The 26331-nt window shown below is 43.7% G+C and overlaps 1 protein-coding gene across 2 annotated transcripts in view; it reads right to left on the minus strand.

Moving 5' to 3' along the window:
- Window positions 1-26331, minus strand: part of COG4 (component of oligomeric golgi complex 4) — an 873278-nt gene that overhangs the window by 569615 nt on the left and 277332 nt on the right. For both annotated transcript variants that reach the window (XM_044081315.1, XM_044081318.1), the window contains one exon: window positions 3546-3601. In XM_044081315.1, the coding sequence (XP_043937250.1) occupies window positions 3546-3601 (56 nt within the window). The remainder of the gene's footprint in view (window positions 1-3545; window positions 3602-26331) is intronic.

Raw genomic sequence — 26331 nt, forward strand, 5'->3', positions numbered from 1 at the left:
AGAAAGGTTCCCTGGACCCGAAGTTTCTGGGAGCCCTCTGCCTCTAGGGCGGCGCCTCCCTGTCCTCCTCTGCCACGGAAGGACTGGTTGTCCGGAGCAGGCTGGGACTGCTGCGACTTCGAACCACATCTTCTTCTGACCCTTTTGGTTCCTAGAGTAGGGCCTCTGGGGTGCAGAGAAGCGATTCCGACGGCAGACAGCGTCTTCCGTCCTTCTCGCCTGGGTCAACGTCGCGAACGGTTTTGCCAAAAGAGCAGAACCATCAAAGGGGCGTCGCAAATGACGCTTTGAAGGGCTCAGAAAAATGAGGACGGAGCCAGGCCTGACGCCTAGTGACTAGTCCTGTCCCGCAGCTCTAGCGGCGCCTTCCGTGCGTGGGAGAGTAGCCGCATAGAGGTATTAGTAACTGACCTAAGAGTGGCCATATGGGTGGAGTGCAGAACCCTGTCCTCCTCCGAAATGGACTCTGGGGAGATGCAGCGTATTCTTTAATAAGATCTCGCTGCATCCTAATGACATGTGCCAAGTAGTTCAGCCCTTACGAGAAGGTCGCTGAACTAAACATCCGCTTCCCCAAGCGGTCCATCATCCGAGACTCCTTGCTCGGGGTGGACTGAGGACTCTCCTGAGCCAGTTCCCTCTTGGTGGCCGCCCGTCAACATGGCATCTACCGGAGGCCCCTTACTCCAATGGGCACGGTCGGACGGTGGACTAAGAATCCTATCTGGCCTCTTAGGAATTGGCTCCACGGTGTCCGTTCCTTCCACGCCCTGGTGGTAATAAGGTCCACCAGGGGTCGGCAGGAGGGGACACCCAAGAGGTAGACGGCCCGCTTCAAATGCCTCCAAGAACACGGACTCGTCCGAGGAAGACTTGGGGGCAGACCACCCCCCCCTTATACGGAGCATTTCCATGATGTCTCCAAATGAGACATCCTCGGGGTGACCGTGGGGAGCATTCCCTTCCTCCAAGTCCGTGTCTTCTGTGAGAGACTCGGGGAGTCAATGTGCCTCCTTTTGCACGTATGCTTGAGGACATCCTCTGGGGGGCTGTCAGAGGAGTCCTCACAAGCAGCAACTTGTTCCATTGGAGCAACTTGGGGCACAGAAGCGGGCTGTCCCAGGGGCCGGATGGTGGAAGCCTGGCCCAGTGCAGAGGGAGCGGACGGAGCCGAACAAGTGCCGGGGTCCGGAGACCCTCAACAGGGCCCTCTCCACTACATCAAACGCCAAGGGGAGCCGACCTCGACCAAAGGATCCGACAATGGCTCCCCTCGGATCCGAAGAGTGGATCGAGCCGGCGCCGCGCCGGATCCGAAGGACAGTGCGCTCCGACACAGACGGCGCCGAAGGAGCACTGATCCCCGGATCCGAGGCTCGGATCCAGGCTCCGAGGTCGGATCCGACGCACTCGAGGGCAGGGTCGGATCCGGCACCAGTACTATCGGCGCCGACCCACCCCGCCCGGCTGCTCGGCTCCAGCTGCTCAACCCGGATAGCGGGTCGGAGAAGGAGCAATAGGTTTGAAAAGGGTGTTGAGCTCCCCAGAGGGGAGGCAAGAGCACTCCCATCTGCATCTGGGCCTGGATGAATCTTCTCATCATCCGTCCAGATCAGCATCCGAAAGGCTATATGTAGATCTCGACGAGGCTACCGAGGTAGGCCTGGAGTGCCTCCTCGATAGCCTCGACGAGATCGGTCTCCTCCTCCTCAGGACCCGTGAAAAGCACACTGGGGACCGGAGCCGAGAAGGAGGAGACCGAGCCGACAACGGAGCCGGGAGAAGCCCGCTGGCTGGCGGGCCGAAACAGAGGTCTCGCCCGCTTGTGGTGCTTCTCCCTCCGGTCCTTTTTCCTGGCATCCCTCCTCTCCAGAAACGGGAGGTTGAGTCCCAGGAGCAGGAGGGGTGCCACGGAGGAAGAACCAAACCACGGTTATTCGAAGGAGCGGAGGTCGGAGCCGAGTCCGGCGGTAAAGGCCCGCCAAGACAAGCTTGGACCTCCGCTCCTTCAGTGCCCTGGGGTTGAACCCTGCACAAACGGAGCATCCAGATGTGAGGTGTTCAACCCCCAGGCACCTAACACGAGTGTGGCCATCAGCCGGGAGAGCTTATGGCCACACTGAGCATTTAGAAAATATAGATTTGGGCTGTTCAGCCATCCCAATCTATAAAGCTACTAACTAAAGTAACTAAAACAAAATACACACACAGGCTCAACACACACACTACGCCAACAGCGAGGGAGGGAAAAAAAATACTTAATTTAACTCTAAAGTAAACTATCAAAGAGGAATACCTAAACTTTCACACAAATATGAACAAAAAACTTCAAAAACTCTGAATTAACAGTTAGAAAACTAGCACTTAGCTGAGAGCTATAGAAACCAATCCAGTCACCATGCGCGGCAAACGAGATCTGAGGTCATGAGGGTAGAGCAGGGCATTATGGGTGAGGGGAGGAGCTGAGAGCTTGGATCCATAGCTGGAAAACCATGCCGGTTCGGATCCGATATCGGATCCATAACCCACAGGTTGCAGACAAATGAATATCCTACTTCAGATCATACAGGTTACTTACATTTGTAGACAAGCCTATGGATCATATTAATATTTACAATTACATAGAATTATTTACAAAATTCTAGCCAGCTGGGCTAGCAGCCTTCACAAGGAAATTTTCTGCATTCAAATATGGGGTTCCTTTCAAATGCCATATCTTTCCATCTGGCAAAGTAATTGCTATCCTGACATTTAGCCATAGCAAGAGGGTTGCGAGATTGTAAGCGCAGGTGTCAACTCTTGGTTTGTTGCCCTGAAAAATCAATTTTCTCATCCACTTCTCTATTACTTTTTTCCCTTTAAAGAGAAGTGGAATCCAGAATTGGAAGTAATATAAAAAGTGAGACAGGATGTGCCAATAGCAAACATGAACACCGGTCCAAATGAAGATTCACTCTCCTCTACTCCTAAAGATTCCTATGCATATTATCCTTCATCCTACTCACTGATAGATGCCGAATGCATAGCCTCCTCTGACAGATATCCCTAAATATTCTACTGTTGCAACGCTCTTACTGTCATCGTTTACTTACAATATTTGTCTTTTCTGTACATTAATTTTATATCCAGAAATTTTTGCAAATTTCTCAGAATCCCCATAACAACGGGAGATCCTCCTCCGGATATGTCAGTGAGTAAAACATGGTAAGTAAAGACAGACATCCTTAAAATCGAAGTTCCTGCAGTAATAGCCCCTGATTGCTGAGGACTAGATTCTCTCAGCAAGAGGCCATATAAAGTGCAAATATGCCCTGGGACAAGGGACAGCCTTGTCAGGTACCTCTCGAGATACTGGACTCTTAGTACAGGACAGCTCATACCTTGACTCTTGCCCTTTATCCCTTGTGTCCGAGAGCAATCTTAACCATAAGGAGGAAAGCACATTATCTCCACCAAAGAAAATAGGTAAACTCACTTGACCTGCTGATATGCCTTCTTGAACAAGTCTTTTATTGCCCATCTCATACATTTAATTGAAATCTTACCTGGGTTCAATCTTGTCAGCTGATAAACTTCTCATGCTGCTCTGAACTTGCTGGAACTGCAAATAAAGAGAAGTGCAAACTTTATCAGAATATATTATCAGGATTTAAAAAGAGTACTTACAAAGAATCACTTATTCTAACATGTCAATGAGACTGCGCTTGCTTGGTGCTTTAAATCGATATCTGTCAATACATAGCAACAAAAGTACAGTTTTGTACCTACCATAAATGCAGATGTTAGAGTGCTAATACAGCTGCAGTCATAACAGATGGGTTTTCCTGCCGTCAGGCGGGTCCTCGGTCGGCCAAATTCCAAAGTCTAGGTCCGGCGTCTGTTGTCGTCGCTTCTTCCCTGACGTCAGTGTGGCAGGGGTATAAAAGAACCAGCCGACGCCATTTTCTTCAGTTTTTCTTGCCCCAGATGTCAGGTGCCCCCAGAAGGAAGGCAAAACATAAACTTATGTAATAATGCAATGTAATATATACAAAAAACAGTAGCTTGCAAGCAAATACACCATAAAAGAATACCCCAATCTGGTTGTATGAGGAGGGGTTTGTCATAAGGCCTGTCCCAAGAGGGGATGGAGGGAGGGAAACCTGGACTGCAGCTGTATTAGCACTCGAACATCTACATTTATGGTAGGTACAAAACTGTACTATGTTCATCGTGCATACAGCTGCAGTCATAACAGATGGGTAGAATCCCAAAGCTAAAAAGGGGTGGCAGGCACTAAGTGGAACTAGGACGAGCAAGGATGCCCTGCAAGACTGCTGTGGCAAAGCCTGCTCTAGATTTAGAGTATAGTGGAAGGTGATGGAGTTCTGTGCACACTTTCTCCAAGCACTAAGTGGCTGCTTCCAAAATATCCTTGGTAGGAACCCCCCTGAGGAAAGCTGCAGAGGTAGCCGTGGCCCTTGTGGAGTGAGATCTGATGCTTGTAGGTACAGCTTTTCCATGAAATGAGTAACAAAAGTGTATGCAGTGGGCTATCCATTTTGAGATTGTCTGTTTGGAAATAGCCTTTCCTTGAGCACCTGTAGCATAGGACACAAAGAGTTGCTCTGATTTTCTGAATGGCTTTGTCCTGTCCAAATAATAATGAAGTTGTCTGTGAATGTCCAAGGAATGCAGTAGTCTTTCCCCTTTGTTTTGTGGGTTAGGGTAAAAGGTAGGTAAGTGGATAGTCTGATTCAAGGCTACACTGGATACTACCTTTGGCATAAAGGAAGGGTTGGTTCGTAAGGAAACTCTGTCCTGATGGAAAATGATGAAAGGTTGCACAGCCATGAGGGCTTGTAGTTCTGAAACCCTGCGTGCTGAGGTGATAGTCAGAAGGAAGGCCGTTTTCCATGACACATATTGCAGTTCTGTTGAGGCAGCTGGCTCAAATGGAGGCAGGGTCAGTTTTTCTAAAATGAAGTTGAGGTCCCAAGCAGGTACTGGTGGTTTCCTTGGGGGTTTTATATTCTTAGCCCCTCTGAGGAACTGTCTTAAGAGCGGATGAGAGAACAAAGGAGGATCAGTGTTGTATTGTGCAGAAATGGCTGAGGCATGGATCTTGATGGAGGAGAAGGAAAGTCTACTGTTTAACATCTCAGCTAGGTACTGTAATATTTGAAGTAAATTTAGTACCCAAGGATTCTGACCCTTTTTCTGATTCCAGGCACAAAACCGTTTCCATTTGGCAGAGTAGGCTTTTCTAGTTGAGGGTCTTCTGCCTCCAAGATGACATCCTGCACCTCCTTGGAGAGGAGGGTCTGTTGGGAAATCAAGGAATCCTCCATGGGGCTACATTGAGGGTTTTCAGCTGACTGTGAAGAGTTTTGAAGTTGTGCTGGGTCAACAGGAGAGGCACTAGAGGCAGGATCCATGGAGGGGAATGCGTCAGGCTCTTCAGGAGTGGATACCAGTGTTGTCTTGGCCAGTCTGGAGCAATGAGAATCATCTTTGGCGCCTCTGCTCTGGTTTTTAATAGAACTTTGGGCAGCAGAGGAAGAGGTGGAAAGGCATAGACTGTCAATGTTGTCCAATTGAAAGAAAGCGCGTCCACTTTCCAGGTCTGTGGATGATAGGTCCTTGAGCAAAATTTTTTCAGTTGGTAATTTTTGTGGGTAGCAAAGAGATCTATGTCTGGCCATCCCCATGCCTGAATTATCTTTGCGACAACTTGAGGATGCAACTTCCATTCGTGTGGATGTGAGGGGGTATGAATGAGTTCCTCCCTGTTTGTTTATGTACCATATCACTGTGGTGTTGTCTGTCCTTATCAACAGCTGGCCTGGATGCAGTAGGTCTTTGAAGGCCATAATAGCATTTTGTACTGCTAGCATTTCCTTTTGATTGATGTGTAGGTGCTTCTCTTTTTGGGACCATTTGCCCTGAATGCACTGATCCATCATGTGCGCCCCCCAGGCGTAGTCCGAGGCGTCTGTTGTGGTGATTTGATTTGCTTGAGGCATGCAGAAGGGGAGACCTATGTTTCTTTGGCATGCTTGAGCCCACCACAGAAATTCCTTTTGAAGACATGGAATGAGTGGTATAATTGTTTCCAAACTGAGGCTGTGTTGAGACCATAAGTTTTTTAGGCACCATTGAAGTTTCCTCATATGCCGTTTTGCACATGGGATCAGTAGGATGCAAGATGCCATGAATCCCAGAGCCTGCAGGACTTTCCTTGCAGTCAGCCTGGTGAAGGTTGCCATTTTTCTGAAGTATTGAGATAGTTGCCCTTGCTTCTCTGGCGTGAGGTAGGCCCATCTGGGTGTTTGTATTCAAGCTGGCACTCAGGAAAATTATTGCTTGAGAGGGTATTAGTTTTGATTTCTTCTGTTGACTGTGTATCCCAGAAAGTTCAACAATTTCATTACAAAGGCCAGGTGTTTCAGAAGTATGTGCTTGCTGTCCACTTGGATCAGGCAGTTGTCCAGATATGGGTATATTTGTATCCCTTGAAGTCTGCAGAAGGCAATTACTGATGCCAGGCATTTTGTAAACACTCTGGGCGCAGTAGATAAGCCAAAGGGCAATGCAGAGAATTGATAATGGGTTGAACCTGCAAGAAATCTGAGGTATCTTCTACAATCTTGTCTGATAGGGACATGCAGGTATGCCTCCTTGAGGTCCAATGTTACTAGCCAAGACTCCTTGCCCAGCATGGGAAGAAGCTGCTGTAATGTGAGCATCTTGAATTTTGGTACGAGTAAATATGTGTTTAGGATGGATAGGTCCAAAATAGGTCTCCAATCTTTGTCCTTCCTTGGTACCAGGAATAGTCTGGAATAAAAACCTTGACCCTGTTCTTTTGCAGGTACCTCTTGAATAGCTTTCATGTCCATGAGAGCTGAAATTTGTTTTTGTGCCTCTGCCCTTTGATTTTGTGGCAGGTTTGGCATGCCTCTCATTTTTGGAAGGGTGTGAAAGTGGAATCTGTAGCCTCTGTCTATAATGTCCAGGATCCATTTGTCTTTTGTGACAATATGCCAATTTTTGAAAATAATGCCAGTTTTCCGCCTAAAGGTGCTGCCATTAAAGCTTTGCTTGGCATGCAAAGGGGAAAGTCATTGTGTCTGCTTTCTGAATGACTGCGATCTATCTTCTCCACCTCTTGGTGTAGGTGCTTGCCATTCTCTGGCTCTAAACGATCCTTGAGATTGCCCTCTACCCCTCAGGTGCCTGTATCTACCTCTTTGAGGTCTGTCCGTGGCTGGAAAGGACCAATTTTTTGAAGGCCAGTTTCTGCTGAAACGTGGAGGTTGTACCTGTAGGAAATCTTTCACTGTTTGCAATGATCTTGCCTTTTCCTCCATTTTCTTTAGTACCTCCTCAGCTTTAACACCAAACAATACATCTTTTTGAAGAGGTGCATCTAGTAATTTAGCTTTGACATGATCTGGTAAGGTTTGCTCTTTGAGCCAAGCATGTCTACGTATGACAGACCCTGTAACAGCAGCTCTACATGAGGCCTCTAAAGCATCAAAACCACATTGCAAGGTATGTTTACCCACTTGCTCTGCACTATGCAACAAATCCTGCAACTCCTTTAAATCTGGTTGTTCAGGTTGTGTCATTTTGCTTTTCAACTGAGTTAACAGAAACTGTTGATACTTTAACATATGGAACTGACAGTTTAATGCCCTCATGGTTAAAGTGGCCGAGGTGTATACCTTTTTCCCCCACCTTTCTAAAGCTCTGGAATCCCTCTCTGAAGGTAACGGGTTTTTGGCAGTAGAGGCCTTAATTCCCTTGGGACCCTGTGAAATAGTTTCTGGGTCAGCAGCATGGCTTTTGTATAGGAATTGGTGTGAATCAGGAACCCAGTAATACCCGTCAGGTTTAACAGGAGCTAGAGGTAAAGAATCTGGGTTGAGGCTGGCATCTGTGTACACATCATCTAATATATCCAAGACAGGAGGATTAGCCAGAGGCCTGTGCTGAGGAAGCAAGAGAAAATCTCTGAGCCTTTTCTTGGAATCTGAGTAATCTTGGCCTTCCCAGTGAAAGTGTTCCCTCAAGGTATGCAAGGTTTCCCCAAAAGAATAGTCCTCAGGGGGGGGGGAGACCGAGGGAATGGACTCCTCAGCATCAGAATCTTCAAAAGGGGAATATGAATATTCCTGGTCCTCAGAATGTTCTGAGGTAATAGAGGCTTGGTCTGAGGAAGGGTAGTCTTCCTCCAGTCTGGGCCTTTTGTCCAAGGGTGGATGAGAACCCCTGATATGAGTAATCAAATCCTCAGCCATTTTGAGCATCTGTTTTTTAGGCATGGGGCCTTGTGAGGGGCTCTGTGGAGCATGTCTTTTAGTTTTCATGGCTACTTTAGATTTTGTGAAAGCCTTAATGGAAAAAGAGGAAGGCCTGAAGACACCTTGAGAGGTGGCAGGCCTGTCTAAACCCTGAGTTTCCCCGCCAAGAGTGGCATCGGTATCTGTAGTGGGGGCCGAGGAGCCTGCGACCTCGGGCACAGAAGACACCGCTAAAGAAGCGTCATCGGTAGTCAGGGGCTGCGTAGGTGCCTCGCTGAGAACCAGAGCACCTGTAGACGGATTTAGCGTGGTGTCGGTAGAAGTCGCGGACCTCGTATGTCGGTCCTTATCTTTGAGTCTTTTACTCAAAACTGGAGTCGGACAATCCGACGACATAATGTAATTAAATTTTTTACCAAAATAGTGTTGGGCGAACTCCGCCCGATGCTTAATAGTGAGTTTGTTGAATCTAGCACAAAAATGACAGGCCGAGACGTCATGGTCTGGGCCTAAGCAAAGAATGCAGAAGGAATGGAAATCCTTCTGCGGTATTTGCTTCCCACATGAAATGCAATTATTAACTTTGTCTGACATCGATCTGAGGCAAGAAAAGTTTCCCCAACGGGGTACTTAGCTTTCTCAGGAGCTGGCCGACCGGCACTTGCGAACTGCTTCTGCTTCGGGCACCGCGCGGCAAGAAAGACTGATGAAAATGGCGTCGGCTGGTTCTTTTATACCCCTGCCGCACTGACATCAGGGAAGAAGCGACGACAACCAACGCCGGACCTAGACTTTGGAATTCGGCCGACCGAGGACCCGTTTGACGGCAGGAAAACCCATCTGTTATGACTGCAGCTGTATGCACGATGAACATCTGATGAATCATAAACAGTGCTAATTCATCCATACACTTAAACCTGCTGACAGCTCTCAACTTCATGTTTCACAAACATGGAATAATGCCTCTCCAAAAGAGGAAAAAAAGTTAAATTATATATGTATATAACTTACTAAACATTTATTTAGAAATATTTCACTTTGAACACGTAGCACTCCATTTTAATTCATAACCCTGCCATTTCAAATCAAAATATTACCTTTTATGAAGTAAATTGAATAACTTTCTCAAAATTAGATATAGTTGAGAAGGAAAGAACACAGCCTACATTATGCAAGATCTGTTTTAAATTCCACTGTGAGAAGACCAGCTATTTAAAGACCAGTCTAACCAGAAAAAAAATCATTCTATATTGATCTCTGGCTCTGTACCAACTCTTCCATCAAGTGTTTGCAGCTTATGGGGACACAGAGTTTTGCATATGTTAATGCCTAGCTACTATAAGTTGCAAGTGGTACATTTCTTTCTAGAAGTAATCAAAGCAAAGATATCACAGAAGCACCCATAGTGTTGATGCTATTTATTAAGCAGTCTGATGAACATCCAAATGACATACGGAGTCAGACATGACCAAACATATTTGTAGAATGGAAGATATATATTAGTTTTCGACAGTCTGTGTATATGGAAGAATAGAACTTCAATGTGCAGTTAGAAAAATGGTACAACTACAAAACCACTAGGATTTCTCTCTTAGCAAGACAATTCAGCAGAAAACTGAAAAGTCTCACCGGAAGGAGAATAGCACAGAAGTCTAAAAAAAGTAATGTGTTCCATGTCTCCACAGTGTCACTGTGGAAGAAGCCCAAAATATATTTTTGCCTTTTGTCTGTTCCTATTAGGTGTTGCCACAGCAGATAGAATAGTTGTGTAAAATCTTACCATGACCATAGATTTCCTTCTCTTCCATGTTGCAGTATTCACTGGTGTGGGGTTTTTCCACCTCAGGCAGTCTAACATCGGCTCCTATACAAAAGGTTTTGCCTGTCTGCTGTAGTTGCGTGTGACGTCACACATAGGGCCATAAACCAGGGACCTTAAATGTGACATATGCATGCACAGGCCTCAGAACTTGAAGCCCAGAGGAGTAGCCTGTCAGGAGAACAAGATGCCAACAAGAGGAACAAATGTCACTGTAAGGCTGAACAGATAAGCCTTTGGGAGTGGAAGCAGTGGAAAGAGGCCAGACCCTGCAGTAAGAAAAGAATAGGGGGGTATGGAGGGTGGGAAGGAATACTGCAACATGGAAGAGAAGGACATCTATGGTTATGGTAAGATTTTACACAACTATTCTATGTCCTTCTATTCCAATGCTGCAGTATTCAATGATGTGGGAAAGTACCAAAGCTTAGGAAGAGTAACGGGAGGAGGCAAAGGTAGAGGAATCCAGGAATCCTTGCAGGATTGCTCTAGCAAAGCCTCCCCTGGCCCTGGCCACTTGGTCTAATTTGTAGTGTTTGGCAAAGGTGTGAACCATAGACCAGGTAGTTGCTTCCAGGATGGAAGCTGTGTCCAGGCCTTTAAGAAAGGCCTTGGAGGTAGCCATGCCCTGGTTGAGTGAGCTCTTGAGGTAAGACTTTGCCATGGTGAGAATAACAAAAAAGAATAGATTTCCTGATCCAACAGGAAATGGTTTGTTTGGAGACAGCCTTGCCCAGAGCCCTGGGGTGAAAGGAGATAAAGAGTTGGTCATACTTTCTGAAGGACTTAGTCTTGTCTAAGTAGAATCTTAACTGTCTGTGTATGTCCAGGGAATGAAGGATCCTCTCTGTATTGTTGGTTGGAATTGGGAAGGTAGGTATGGACTGGATTAAGGATAGTTCATTTACCACTTTGGGCATAAAGGAAGGAGTTGTGTGTAAGGTAACTGTCATTATGGAAGGTGGTATAAGGAGGGCAGGCCATGAGGGCCTGTTGTTCTGACACTCTCCTAGCGGAGGAAACGGGCACTAAAAGAATAGTTTTCCAAGTGCACATTTGTAAGGTGGCAGAACTAGCTGGCTCAAAAGGAGGTAAGGTGAGTTTTTTTTAGCACAAAGTTGAGATCTGATGGAGGGGGATGGGTTTTCTTGGTGGTCTAATATGTAGGACCCCTCTCAGGAAAAGTTTAACGTCCAGCATAAAGGGATATCCCCTTCCAATGAAAGCTGAAGGCATTCACTCTCCAGTCTGATGGAGTGTGATCCCTGCTGCAGAATCTGCTTAGTCTGTTCTGGCGGGAAGCAAACAGACCCACTTGAGGTGTTCCCCACCGGTGGACTATGTCTAGAAAGGTTTTCCTGTTTAGCATCCATTTGTGAAGGTGGGAGGATGTTCTGCTGACCAAATCTGCTTGTTTGTTTTCCTGAGAGGGGATGTAAGAGGCCTGCAGGAAAAGATTGTGTTGGGTGGCTAGCTCCCAAATCTGTAACTTTATCTGGCATAAGAGATATGCCTTTGCCCGTCCTTGTTTGTTCCGGTATCACATGACTGTGGTGTTGTCTGTTAAAATGTGAAGAAGGCCTGGTTGAAGGAAGGGGAGATAGGCCTGAAGGGCCAGCAAGACTGCAGTCATCTCTCTGACGTTGATGGGCTGTTTGTGATGGGCAGGGCTCCAAGGTTATTGAACCCTGAAATCTTTTAGAGTTGTCCCCCACCCTAGGTCTGATGCATCTGTGTGCATGGATTGCGTTGGGGGAGGAATTTGTAAGGGAATGCCTTGGCTGAAGAGGATTTACTGGATCCATCAGCTCAATTCCGACTTTAGGCAGGGCAGAAGGGTGATTAGTTTGTCTAGGGAATGTTGGTGCTGGGACCATACATTCTTTAAGTACCACTGGAATTTTCTCATGTGCATTCTGGCTAAAGGGAGCACTGGAATTGTGGTTGCCATGAGTCTCAGTACTTGTAGGAATTGCCTTGTGGAAAGGTGGGATACCCCAAGCAGTTCTTGGAAGTGACTTGAGAGAGACTGCACTTTGTCCTGTGGGCGGAAGGATCTCATCAAATCTGATCTGATCCTCCATCCCAGGAAAACTTTGTCCTGCTGGGGGTGAGAGGATTTTGGAAGGTTTAGGTTGAACCCCAAGTTGTGCAGAAGGGTCACGGTGAATTGTAGGTGACTTAGGAGCATGGTTTCAGATTCTGCTAAAAGGAGAATGTCGTCCAAATAAGAGTATATTTGGATACCCTTGGTTCGGCAAAATGCAATGGCAGGAGTCAGGCATTTTGTGAACACTCTTAAACCAAAGGGCAAGGCTGTAAATTGAAAATGTGAGAAAATGCCAGTAAATCTCAGGAATTTTCTGTGGGAGAGCATGATAGGAATGTGGACATAAGCCTCCTTTAAGTCCAGAGTGACCATAAAGGCTTGGTGTGGTATCAGGATCAGGAGGGAAGCAGCTTTAAAATACAGTAAAGAGTAAGCAACAGGAACTATGCATGTCATACAGTATCTATTCTTTGCAGAAGCAGTCTGATTAAACACCTCATGGAGGCTGAAGGTTTATCCAAAGAAAGTGTTTTTCACAATCATCCTGGCAACAGCCACACCACATCCTATACAGAGACAAGTTATAACTTCCTGAAGATTCTGTAGTTGGCAGGCCTGTACTGCACAATTTCCCATACATCACCTACAGTAAAACCAGTCATGCTGTCAAGTCAGTCTCCTTAATTAGAAGAAAAGGTAATGCTCCATCCCACAGACAGAAATAGTTTCATGCCAACAACATAAAGAAGTCAGTAACAATCTGAAAGTGGACAGCAAAATTGCTACACTTGATCACAATGGAAACAGAAGACTAGCACAGCCTTGTGATATTACCAAGTGACTTCTGACTAACCTACTAACCATATGAAATCACGTATTAACCAGAAACAAACGTTTATGTTCAACAATAAAATGTATTACATGTCCACTGATGAGGGACTGCTTTAAAAAAAAAAAAGATAACTACTTCAGAGAACTATGACCATACATTAAAAAGTCACCTTAAACACATACTAAACTTAGTATTCTACAGTAACCAGTATAAACCTATGCTTAACAAATATAGCATCATAGAATGTACAAGGCAACAGGGCCAAATGGCCATATATGTACCCACCCTTAGACCTTACCTCCTTTTTCAAGGAGTGAAAGTTCAGTCATACTTGGGGTGAATTTATGAATGTACAAAACAAAAAACAGACCATCTTTATGGTAAACCAAGCCTTGGAAAACAGTTGCCTGGCGTTTCCACGTCTGTGTTTGGTTTTTTGTGAATTTATGAATGCCCATCTAATTATCTAACTCCTGCATAAAGAAAGATAATGTGTCACATTGCCTGAACTGGACAGGAATTTAGACCAGAGAAGCTGTAGTTGCCAAGTGACAAAACCTCTCTCTCTCTCTCCACTGTGATTTATTTGCTTAAGGAGGTTCAGATCTCTGGTTCTAGTGTTCACAGGACTGTTTTATTTGTGGAGAAGTAAGAGGTCTTAGACTGTGGGATAGTTAATGACCCAGAAAGCAAGATACAGATTTTCCCCCATGGTGTCTCTAAGGCACTAAATAAATACACGGACAAGGCCTACAGCAACTCTTGCTAGATACGTCCTTTAGTCCCATGAACCTTTTTGTCAGGAAACTTCAGGGTCACTAACTGTTTGATAAGTTTAGGAAGATTCATCCATAAGAGAGCATTGTATTCAACAGGCCTGATCAGTGCTGAATATAAGAAGGGTCAGGACTCCTTTGGACCTATACTCTTGTGATCAGCAGTGTCAGAAAGGATTACTTGGCCACTGTTGCAAAATGATGGTGAAAGGAACAGCTTTATTCACCCATGTTCCAAGGTTACACATTAACATCCTTTTGTTGGGAGTAAGGTGTTTTCCATAAGCAGAGTGGAGGGTTTGTTTCCCCAAATGCAACAATATTGCATTTCTTAGCCCATTTTTAACACATCAGCTATTATTGTATGTTCATTTCTCAGCTTCTGCATATCAGAAGCAGATTCAGATAAAACATCCAGTTTACAGTTGTGAACAAGCCAGGTTAACAAGTTCCTGTCTTTTGATTTGGAGATCAAAGAAGTATATCCGAAACAGCAAAGGTCCCAGCTCGGAACCCTGTGGTACCCCACTGGTTACACTCCTACTCTCTGAGGACATGCTGGCCACCTTCACAATGTGGATTCGGTCCCTCAGCCAATTTGATCCCTGTGCAGTTAGGTGTTTAGCAATATGGAGTGCATTTAGCTTGTTGATAATGTTGGCATGTGATATAGTATCAAAGACCTTGTCAAAGTCATAGTATGCTGTATGGATAGCATGACCACTGTCCACAGTTTGCATTATCCTCTCAAAAAGTTTACCAGATTCATTAGACAGGATCTAACCTTAAACCCAAAATGCTGCAGGTCAAGTCTTATAAGATTTTTTTCATATCACAGTTTATTAGGTTATTTATGACCTGTTGTATGGCTTTGCAGACACGACTTCTCAGGCTTAAGAGTCTGTAAATACTGGGGTCAATAGTGGGGCTACCCTTGTGAAGAGACATCACAACTGCTGTGTGTCAAAGCATGGGAACAAAGCCAGTGAATAGACTCAGGTTTAACAGTTTTATGAAAGGTCCAGTGGTTCCTATTTACTGCTACTCAGCGGGCAGCCCGATATGTTACCAGGTCCCATAGAGTATACATTTCTGTTTTGTCATGTACTTTTAATCTGACTTTGTATATACAATCAATGAATCACTGAAGTGTTCTTTTGTGATGATGGGGAGTTTTAAGTCCATAAGTATACGTGGGTTTGGTATAGATGTTTCTGTGGTTGGCACTAAATTATTTTGCCAATACATTTGCAATATCCACTGGATCAGAGTACGTAGTGGCATTTTGAATGAGTTCAGAGCAATGTCTGGTAGTATTTCACAAATTCCTGAGCTAACTAAAGAATGATTTTGAAGTACCCTTAGCTTCTGATGTTAGCTTATATTCATGAGAAGCCAAGTTTTCCTATTGGTGTTTTTCAGTGCTCTGGATACCTTTTTGATGTTAAGCTTGATTTCTCCGTTTTAGGTTTTGCTACAGATTCTAATAAACTTTGTCTTACTGTATTGTTTATGCATGCAGACCACCAAACTGGTTTGCTCTTTTTTTCCCTTTTGTTTAGTTTTGGCAGAAACTGACAGGTTTAACAGTTTAATAGATGATCACGTAGTTTATTTGCTTATCTACTAGCTGTGTCTACATTTTTCGGGGGGATGATACAGTTATTTGAGCTTGGAGACTTCACAATAGAAATGTAGGATGTTTGTACAATTAAAGATTTTGAATATTGTGACATTTCACTCTGTTGGTTTAAATATTTTTAAAGAGGAGGGTTCCAATTTCCTGTCAAACTGAATGGGGAAGGTGATCACTGTGGGATAGTACATACTGCTGCCTCAATTGTAAGGATCAAGTCAAGAACATTTCAACTTCTAGAGGCTTCTTTGACCATCTGATCCAAGAAATTGTTCTTGATGAAACTGAGGATTTTTTGGGTACAGTCTAAATTTGAGGAATAGGTCTCCAGGTTTATCAGTGGACAGCTGAAGTCTTACAGGGTGAAAGTCTTTGTGTATATGAAATTCATCCAGTACGTTCAAGACATGAACATGGTTTTCAGGTGTTCTGTAAAATGCTATGAACTGACAGATCGTTTTATTTAGGCCGAGCTGAATCTCATTAAGTTTAGTTTGTGGGTCTTAGAGCTCTGTCTTGAGGTAGTGTATTCTTTAACAAATAGAGATACTCTACCACAGTTCCCATTGAGTCTAAAGGCAAGGATAGAAAGGATGCTTTCTGTACTCTTAAACCAGGTTTCGGTAATCATACACATGAATGTGTTCCAAATGCTGGACAGCATCAAGGTCAGACAAGCTGTTATCTAGATTTGTAGCACTGAGCAGCACCACACTGATACCGTTTGATGCTTTATGTTTTTTTTTTTTTTAGGTTGGTAGATCCAGTAGTTGGAACTCCCTCTAAAAAGACACTATTGGGGCAGCAATAGCTTTATCCAATATGTGGAAACCTTGGAATGAGAGGTGTAAGCCATCCTTGGCAAGGAAAGTATGGCTGTGCAGCAGCTCATCCCATGCTAATACATAATGGATCCCCATCGACAGATACCATATACTGCAATAAATCATCTTTTTCTTTGTTAAAAGCAGGATTCTGCTGTGTACAGTATCTTTTTTTATTTGTGACATTCATGGAGAGCTTAGAAATGCCTCTCTGCATTTCCCTTAGGGTTTTGCTTTACACTCACATGGACCACCACCATGTCGAAGTCGTATTTGTTTATCTCATGGGTCTTGACCTTTGAGATGTTGTGAGATCTCAGTACTGGAAAGACAACTCACCGTAAAGTACAGTTTTGTACCTACCATAAATGTAGATGCTCGAGTGCTAATACAGCTGCAGTCATAACAGATGGGTTTTCCTGCCGTCAGGCGGGTCCTCGGTCGCCCGAATTCCAAAGTCTAGGTCCAGTGTCAGATGTAGTCGCTTCTTCCCTGACGTCAGTGCGACAGGGGTATAAAAGAACCAGCCAACGCCATTTTCTTCAGTTTTTCTTGCCCCAGATGTCAGGTGCCCCCAGAAGGAAGGCAAAACATAAATTTATGTAATAATGCAAATGCAATATAATCAAAAAACAGTAGTTGCAAGCAAATACACCATAAAAGAATACCCCAATGAGGTTGTATGAGGAGCTGTTAGCCATTAGGCCTGTCCCAAGAGGGGAAGGAGGGAGGGAAACCTGGACTGCAGCTGTGTTAGCACTCTAACATCTACATTTATGGTAGGTACAAAACTGTACTATGTTCATCGTGCATACAGCTGCAGTCATAACAGATGGGTAGAATCCCAATGCTAATAAAGGGGTGGTAGGCACTAAGTGGAACTAGGAGGAGCCAGGATGCCCTGCAAGACTGCAGTGGCAAGGCCTGCTCTAGTTTTGGAGTATAATGGTAGGTGATAGTGCTTGGAGAAAATATGTACAGAACTCCAAGTGGCTGCTTCCAAAATATCTTTGGTAGGAACACCCCTGAGGAAAGCTGCAGAGGTAGCTGTGGCCCTTGTGGAGTGAGATCTGATGCCTGTAGGTACAGTTTTACCATGAAAAGAGTAACAAAAGTGTATGCAGTGGGCTATCCATTTTGAGATTGTCTGTTTGGAAATAGGCTTCCCTTGAGCACCTGTAGCATAGGACACAAAGAGTTGCTCTGATTTTCTGAAAGGCTTTGTTCTGTCCAAATAATAACGGAGCTGTCTGTGAATGTCCAAGGAATGTAGTAGTCTCTCCCCTTTGTTTTGTGGATTAGGGTAAAAGGTAGGTAAGTGGATAGCCTGATTCAAGGCTACCCTGGATACTACCTTTGGCATAAATGAAGGATTGGTTCGTAAGGAAACTCTGTCCTGATGGAAAATGATGAAAGGCTGCACAGCTATGAGGGCTTGTAGTTCCGAAACCCTGCGTGCTGAGGTGATAGCTAGAAGGAAGGCTGTTTTCCATGACAAATATTGCAGATCTGTTGAAGCAGCTGGCTCAAAAGGAGGCAGGGTTAGTTTTTCTAGAATTAAACTGAGGTCCCAAGCCGGTACTGGTTGCTTCATTGGGGGTTTTATATTCTTAGCCCCATCTGAGGAACTGTCTTAAGAGAGGGTGAGAAAATAAAGGAGGATCAGTGTTGTACTCTGCAGAAATGGCTGAGGCATGGATTTTGATGGAGGAGAATGAAAGTCCACTGCTTAGCAGCTCGGCTAGGTACTGTAATATTTGAGGTAAATTCAGTATTCCAGGATTCTGACCCTTTTTCTGATTCCAGGCACAAAACCGTTTCCATTTTGCGGAGTAGGCTTTTCTAGTAGAAGGCCTTCTGGCCACCAAAATGACATCCTGCACCTCCTTGGAGAGTAGGGTCTGCTGTGAATTTAAGGAATCCTCCATGCGGCTAGACTGAGTGTTTTCAGCTGACTGAAGAGTTTTGAAGTTGTGCTGAGTCAGTAGAAGAGGCATTAGAGGCAGGATCCATGGTGGGGAATGCGTCAGGCTCCTCAGGAGTGGGTACCAGTGTTGTCTTGGCCAGTCTGGAGCAATGAGAATCATCTTTGGTCTGTCTGCTCTGGCTTTTAATAGTACTTTGGGCAGCAGTGGAAGAGGTGGAAAGGCATAAACTGTCATTGTTGTCCAACTGAAAGAGTGCGTCCACTTTCCAGGCCTGTGGATGAAAGGTCCTTGAGCAGAATTTTGTCAATTGGTAATTTCTGTGGGTGGCAAAGAGATCTATGTCTGGCCTTCCCCATGCTTGAATTATCATTGTAAAAACTTGAGGATGCAACTTCCATTCATGTGGATCTGTCATATTTCTGCTCAGGTTGTCTGCCAGCGTGTTTTCCTTGCCTGGCAGGAACTTTGCTTGAAGTTGGATTTGTAATTCCAGAGCCATGTTCCAAAGAGACATGGCTAGCCTGCATAGGGGGTATGAATGGGTTCCTCCCTGTTTGTTTATGTACCACATCACTGTGGTGTTGTCTGCCCTTATCAATAGCTGGCATGGATGCAGTAGGTCTTTGAAAGCCATAATAGCATTTATTACTGCTAGCATTTCCTTTTGATTGATGTGTAGGTGCTTTTCTTTTTGTGATCATTTGCCCTGAATGCACCGATCTGTCATGTGCGCCCCCCAGGCATAGCCCGAGGCGTCTGTTGTGATGACTTGATTTGCTTGAGGCTTGCAGAATGGGAGACCTATGTTTCTTTGGCATGCTTGAGCCCACCACAGAAATTCCTTTTGAAGACATGGAATCAGTGGTATGATTGTTTCCAAACTGTGGCTGTGTTGAGACCATAAGTTTTTTAGGTACCATTGAAGTTTCCTCATATGCAGCTTTGCACATGGGATTAGCAGGATGCAAGATGCCATGAATCCCAGAGCCTGCAGGATTTTCCTTGCAGTCAGCCTGGTGAAGGTTGCCAGTTTTCTGAAGTATTGAGTTAATTGCCCTTGTTTCTCTGGCATGAGGTAGGCCATCTGGGTGTTTGTATCCAAGCTGGCACTCAGGAAAATTATTGTCTGAGAGGGTATTAGTCTTGACTTCTTTTTGTTGACTGTGTATCCCAGAGATTTCAACAACATTATTACAAATGCCAGGTGTTTCAGAAGTGTGTTAGCTGTCCGCTTGGATCAGCAGTCGTCCAAATATGGGTATATTTGTATCCCTTGAAGTCTGCAGAAGGCAATTACTGATGCCAGGCATTTTGTGAACACTCTGGGCGCAGTAGATAGGCCAAAGGGCAATGCAGAGAATTGATAATGTGATGAACCTGCAAGAAATCTGAGGTATCTTCTACAATCTTGTCTGATTGGGACATGCAGGTATGCCTCCTTGAGGTCCAATATTACCAGCCAAGACTCCTTGCCCAGCATGGGAAGAAGCTGCTGTAATGTGAGCATCTTGAACTTTGGTACGAGTAAATTTGTGTTTAGGATGGATAGGTCCAAAATAGGTCTCCAATCTTTGCCCTTCCTTGGTACCAGGAATAGTCTGGAATAAAAACCTTGACCCTGTTCTTGTGCAGGTACCTTTTGAATAGCTTTCATGTCCATGAGATCTGAAATTTGTTTTTGTGCCTCTGCCCTTTGATTGTGTGGCAGGTTTGGCATGCTTTCATTTTTGGAAGGGTGTGAAAGTGGAATCTGTAGCCTCTGTCTATAATGTCCAGGATCCATTTGTCTTTTGTGACAATATGCCAATCTTTCGAAAATAATGCCAGTTTTCTGCCTAAAGGTGCTGCCATTTGAGCCTTGCTTGGCATGCAAAGGGGAAAGTCATTGGGTCTGCTTTCTGAATGGCTGTGAACTATCCTCACCCCCTCTTGGTGTAGGTGTTTGCCATTGTCTGCCTCTAAATGATCCTTGAGATTGCCCTCTACCCCTCGGGCGCCTGCATCTACCTCTTTGAGGTCTGTCCGTGGCTGGAAAGGACCAATTTTTTGAAGGCCAATTTCTACTGAAGCATGGGGGTTGTACCTGTAGGAAATCTTTCACTGTTTGCATTGATTTTGCCTTTTCCTCCATTTTCTTTAATACCTCCTCAGCTTTAACACCAAACAATACATCTTTTTGAAGAGGTGCATCTAGTAATTTAGCTTTGACATGATCTGGTAAGGTTTGCTCTTTGAGCCAAGCATGTCTACGTATGACTGATCCTGTAACAGCAGCTCTACATGAGGCCTCTAAAGCATCAAAACCACATTGCAAGGTATGTTTACCCACTTGCTCTGCACTATGCAACAAATCCTGCAACTCCTTCAAGTCTGGTTGTTCAGGTTGTGACATTTTGCTTTTCAACTGAGATAACAAAAACTGTTGATACTTTAACATATGGAACTGACAGTTTAATGCCCTCATGGTTAAGGTGGCCGAGGTATATACCTTTTCCCCCCACCTTTCTAAAGCTCTGGAATCTCTCTCTGAAGGTAATGGGTTTTTGGCAGTGGAGGCCTTAATTCCCTTGGGACCCTGTGAAATAGTTTCTGGGTCAGCCGCATGGCTTTTGTATAGGAATTGGTGTGAATCAGGAACCCGGTAATACCTATCAGGCTTGACTGGAGCTGGAGGTAAAGAATCTGGGTTAAGGCTGGCCTCTGAATACACATCATCTAGTATGTCTAAGACAGGAGGTATAGCCAGAGGCCTGTGCTGAGGGAGCAAGAGGAAATCCCTGAGCCTTTTCTTGAAGTCTGAGTACTCCTGGCCTTCCCAGTGGAAGTGTTCCCTCAAGGTATGCAAGGTTTCTCCAAAAGAGTAATCCTCAGGGGGGGGGAGACAGAGGGAATGGACTCCTCTGCATCAGAATCTTCGAAAGGGGAGTAAGAATGTTCCTGGTCCTCAGAATGTTCTGAAGTAATGGAGGCCTGGTCCGAGGAAGGGTATTCTTCCTCCACACTGGGCCTTTTGTCCGAGGGGGGGTTGAGAACCCCTGATAAGAGTAATCAAATCCTCAGCCATTTTGAGCATCTGCTTTTTAGGCATGGGGCCTTGAGAGGGACCCTGTGGAGCTTGTCTTTTACAATGCATGGCTGCTTTAGATTTAGTGTAAGCCTTAATGGAAAAAGAAGAAGGCCTGAAGACACCTTGAGAGGTGGCAGGCCTGTCTGAACTCTGAGTTTCCCACCAAGAGTGGCTTCGGTATCTGTAGTCAGGGTGTGGGTCGAAGAGCCTGCGACCTCGGGCACAGAAGACACCGCTAATGAAGTGTCATCGGTAGTCAGGGGCTGCGTAGGCACCTCGCTGAGAACCGGAGCACCTGTAGTCGGCTTTAGCGTGGTGTCGGTAGAAGTCGCGGACCTTGTATGCTGGTCCTTATCTTTGCGTCGTTTACTCAAAACTGGAGTCGGAGTATCCGACGACATGTCGTAATTAAACTTTTTGCCAAAATAGTGTTGGGCGAACTCCGCCCGACACTTAATAGTGCGTCTGTTGAATGTAGCACAAAAACGACAGGCCGAGACGTCGTGGTCTGGGCCTAAGCAAGGAATACAGAGGGAATGGAAATCCTTATGCGGTATTTGCTTCCCACATGAAATGCAATTATTAACTTTGTCTGACATCGGTCTGAGGCAAGAAAAGTTTCCCCAACGGGGTACTTAGCTTTCAAGAAGTCTTCGGTTGAAAAATATTCGTAATCTCAGGAGCTGGCCGACCGGCACTTGCGAACTGCTTCTGCTTCGGGCACCGCACGGCAAGAAAGACTGAAGAAAATGGCGTTGGCTGGTTCTTTTACACCCCTGTCGCACTGACGTCAGGGAAGAAGCGACGACATCCGACGCCGGACCTAGACTTTGGAATTCGGCTGACCGAGGACCTGCCTGACGGCATGAAAACCCATCTGTTATGACTGCAGCTATATGCACGATGAACATCCCTGTTTTTGTCCAACGCTGTGAAGGTAGGGTGCATGTATGTGCCTTAACACGGAATCACTATTCACCAAGTACATTACTGTTCGTGGAACGTTTAAGCACATTTAGATGCAATTTTTTTTATGGTGATTGTGGATGTAGTAGTATATGTTGTGGCATTTAATTTCCACTGGGATCTGGTCTTGTTTGACTTTGGAGACTTAGCCAATGATGTTTTTACAGCTTCAGCATATAATAATTTTTCACGTATTTTTGTGGAATGCTGGGGTTGAGTATAATGTTCACAGACTATTTATTTTGTAAATATCTGCACCATTTACAGGTAGTTTGTGATGGGGTAAGTAGCAGCTTACTGTCCATGAGCATTAGACATTTGCTACAATGCTAAGGTATACCAAGTGTTATGAAGCTGGCAAGGGATGGAAGACAATCTGGTTGACCTTCCATTTAATCCAAGAGTATAAAAATTTGAAGTACTGTTTAAACAAGTTTTACTTCAACGTACAAATCAGAGGAAATTAGACTTACCTGAATGGTATGATACGATTTACTTACCTTAGTTGTCAGACATTCCTGTGCTTCTGGAGTTTCTTGAGAGGGAGAATCTCCTGTGGATGATGGTGCCTCCTTTGTTGATAATCCTGGGTCTCGACTGTCTTGTTGGATCCTGGGTGCTGGAGACATGGTTTTGCCCACTGTGCCTAGCTTCAAACATTTAGTACAATAGCAAGTATAAAGAAAAACGCATACTCAGCTTTTTTCATCAGTAGTAGTTCTTTTATTGGCAGATCAGCGCTGCTAAGTTGACAGAGTACAACTGGATAAAGCCTGTGTTTATATTAGGTTTTTTGTAGGTGGATCCAGGGGTGGAAACGCCCATAACATCACAGGAGGCATGTGAGGGAGGGGTATGTCTAATGACACCCTTATATTGTCATGGTGGAGTTCCCCTGAGAGTTTGGGGGTTGGTAATCATAATGAATTTAATTCTTTATATAAATCATTTTCATCTTAAATCATTTTCAGATTTCACCAGTTTCCAAAAAGGAAACTGTTAATGAATAAAATTAATGTTATAAAATTAAGTCTAGCAGGATCCAAATGTAACATTAATTTTTTGGGACTCTCATATTATAGTTACTAATATAACTTGCATTAGTTCAGTCACTTAATTTTTTAAGCATTTTTTTAAAAACAGTCCATCAACTAGACGCCCTTTAATCTCCTTTTGCATTTTGCACTAGGACATTTTTACAGTCTACTTGTCTTATAGTTCTTAACGTGAATTTTGTGTGCTCTAATTTCTGTTTCATGTTGATAACTCACAAATGAAAAATAGATCAGATAGAGGGGCAAAACAAACAAGTAATTAAATATCTTGTCAACATGGTTCTGCCACGCTTTTGTGAAAACTTTGTCAGATCTGCTTTATTTAAAAAGCCGTAATGTAGGTCATATATGGCACTAATATAATGTTAACTTATAAAGCAAAAAAAAAAAAAAAAAAAGTCTGAAGTCAAAGAACTGACTCGTTGAAGATGCCTTTCTTATTTATGATATTTATAAGGGGCCATTTTTTCTATCTGTTGCATTACTTTAATTTATTTTTACAGCCATGTGACCATTCGCACAAGACAGAAATGTTGGCTCCTATGTTATATGCTGGCATGTAACAAGTCTTTCAGCCAGAGTTAGATTAACTAAACCAGTGCCTCTAAGCTTTATATCAAGCCATACCATGGTATGTGGAGCTAATTTCCAAAGTAGAGAGCATCGGGTCGGATGCCACATGGGCTGATATATAGTACTCCATATGACTTCCTGGGCAATCACTTTATTTTCGAAAGTGTTTTTTGAACAGAGTCCATCAGGTTGGAGTGGTCAGAAATAAGGACAAATGGTGAGATGAAATTAGTCTTTGCTGTGTCCCAGATCGTACACACGTGGGAACTTCCCATTTTAGAATTTTTATCTTGTTACTTACAGGATGCCTAACAGGGATGGCCAAATTAGTTACGTGAGGAAAAGTTGTGGATAGCAATTAATAAAGAGCTAAAAGATTATATCTGGGAGGCAAAGATGGCAAGATTTAAGTGGGATAAGATAATTCTTCCAATAGAACACGGCAGATTAGGATTACCTGACTTGGAGTGTTTCAGAGATACGCAGTCAAGGTTCTTATACATTGCACAAGCAGAAATCTAAAATTCAAAGTGGAAAGGGATGATGATGATGAAAGAGGGGGCGTAAGTTCAAGAAACAAGGAGAGTAGTAGTAGAAAGTATTCTAAAAGCTAAGCCAACATGGGAATGGAGAAAGAAGGTTCTCTAGACAGGGATGACTGCAATTAGGGATACAAACAATAGGCAAGAGGGAGCTGGAATTTATCGGAGAAAACTGGAAAAGGAACCAAGGTACTGGGAGCAAATAACTAGACAGGGAAAAGTAACAGAATGGGAAGATGGCAAGAATTTATTTGGACTGCAGGTTAGAGATTGCCTTTCCTGTCATAGACTGATATGAGAATAGGCAAAGAGAAAGAAATAGAGGGGTCCTAAATAAAAGACCAGCACAGAGTTTTTAGTAGCATCCAGAACATAAGCTGCTGTTAAAAAAGGAATAATTGGTAGAGCATAGAAAATACTGCATGACAACTGTAAGAATCAATCAGAGGAGGTTAGAAATTATTGGGAAGAGAAACTAGATCAGCAATTCACAAAGAAACAATGGGATATACAAGATTATCAACCAAACATGCTGTTATGCGCGCAAGTCAATGTACGGCCAAAATGTTCAGTATTAACAACAGGAGGCCAGCAGAAATATGTGTCAGAAAAGGAAGAAAAACATTACGTGAGATACATACGTATCAGACTATAAATAACTTTATTATGCAGACCGGTTTCGGCAAAACAATGCCTTCTTCAGTGTAGAAAAAAATATAAAAAGTACAACAGTAAACCTCATTGTATATTTATAGACTGCCCCCACCAATGAAATCCAAGGTATGTTCCCACAGGTATTAATGCATAATTGAGAATGCCATGTGTAAAAAAACAAAAACATGTATAGAATACAAAAATGAATATGAAATGAATATAAAAGGACCACTTGGAAATGGGGATACCAGATAATCTTCCTGTCTATCCTAATACAAAAACAAACAGATATAACCAACCTGGTACCATATGCAGACACAAAATTAATACAAAACCAAAGAAACATAGAAAAAATAGCTGTTCAAAGTAAAAATATCCGCCCAAAATCCAAACATATAAATAAGCAGTATATATATATGCAATAATATTCCCCAGAACAAAGAATTGCCCAGGGAAAATATATACACAGTTAATGGGCAAACAATGAATGAAGCCAAATCAATCAAAACCATGCTCAGATGATATGCCAAAAAATAAATGAGCCAAAAAAATGTTCCTTTCCTAAAAAATGTGGTTATGAATGGTCATTAAGACCTGGTGAGAATAATGCACCCAATGTGATGATCCAGTATTTTTCCTTGTGATTAAGTATATTATGCCATCCCTGGGGATTGCTACGATCACCAATGATCCTGTCTATAACCATGAAAGTAAATTGAGCATCGGGGTGTTTCAAAGTATGGCGATACAAAGCATTGCTTTCCTTCTGAGTTTTAATATCTGATCTGTGTTCATTAATACATGTTCTGAGTGGTCTAGAAGTTTGGCCTACATAAAAGGCTTGACACTGACAAGTTGCCAAATAGACCACCCAGCTGCTGCTGCAGTTACCAAACATTTAACACAGATATACCCTGCTGGTATTGCGACTAGTTTGCCCATCAACTGTGTATATATTTTTTCTCTGGGCAATTCTTTGTTCTGGGGAATATTATTGCATATATATACTGCCTATTTATATGTTTGGATTTTGGGAGGATATTTTTACTTTGAACAGCTATTTTTTCTGTGTTTCTTTGGTTTTGTATTAATTTTGTGTATGCATATGGTGCCAGGTTGTTGTTATATCTGTTTGTTTTTGTATTAGGATAGACAGGAAGATTATCTGGTATCCTCATTTCCAAGTGGTCCTTTTATATTCATTTCAGATTCATTTTTGTATTCTATACACGTTTTTGTTTTTTACACGTCATTCTGAATTATGCAGTAATACCTGTGGGAACATACCTTGGATTTCATTGGTGGGGGCGGTCTATAAATA

Source organism: Protopterus annectens, chromosome 8.part0 (genome assembly GCF_019279795.1).
Source record: "Protopterus annectens isolate FY-2018-M chromosome 8.part0, PAN1.0, whole genome shotgun sequence".
Classification (NCBI taxonomy): Eukaryota; Metazoa; Chordata; order Ceratodontiformes; family Protopteridae; genus Protopterus; species Protopterus annectens.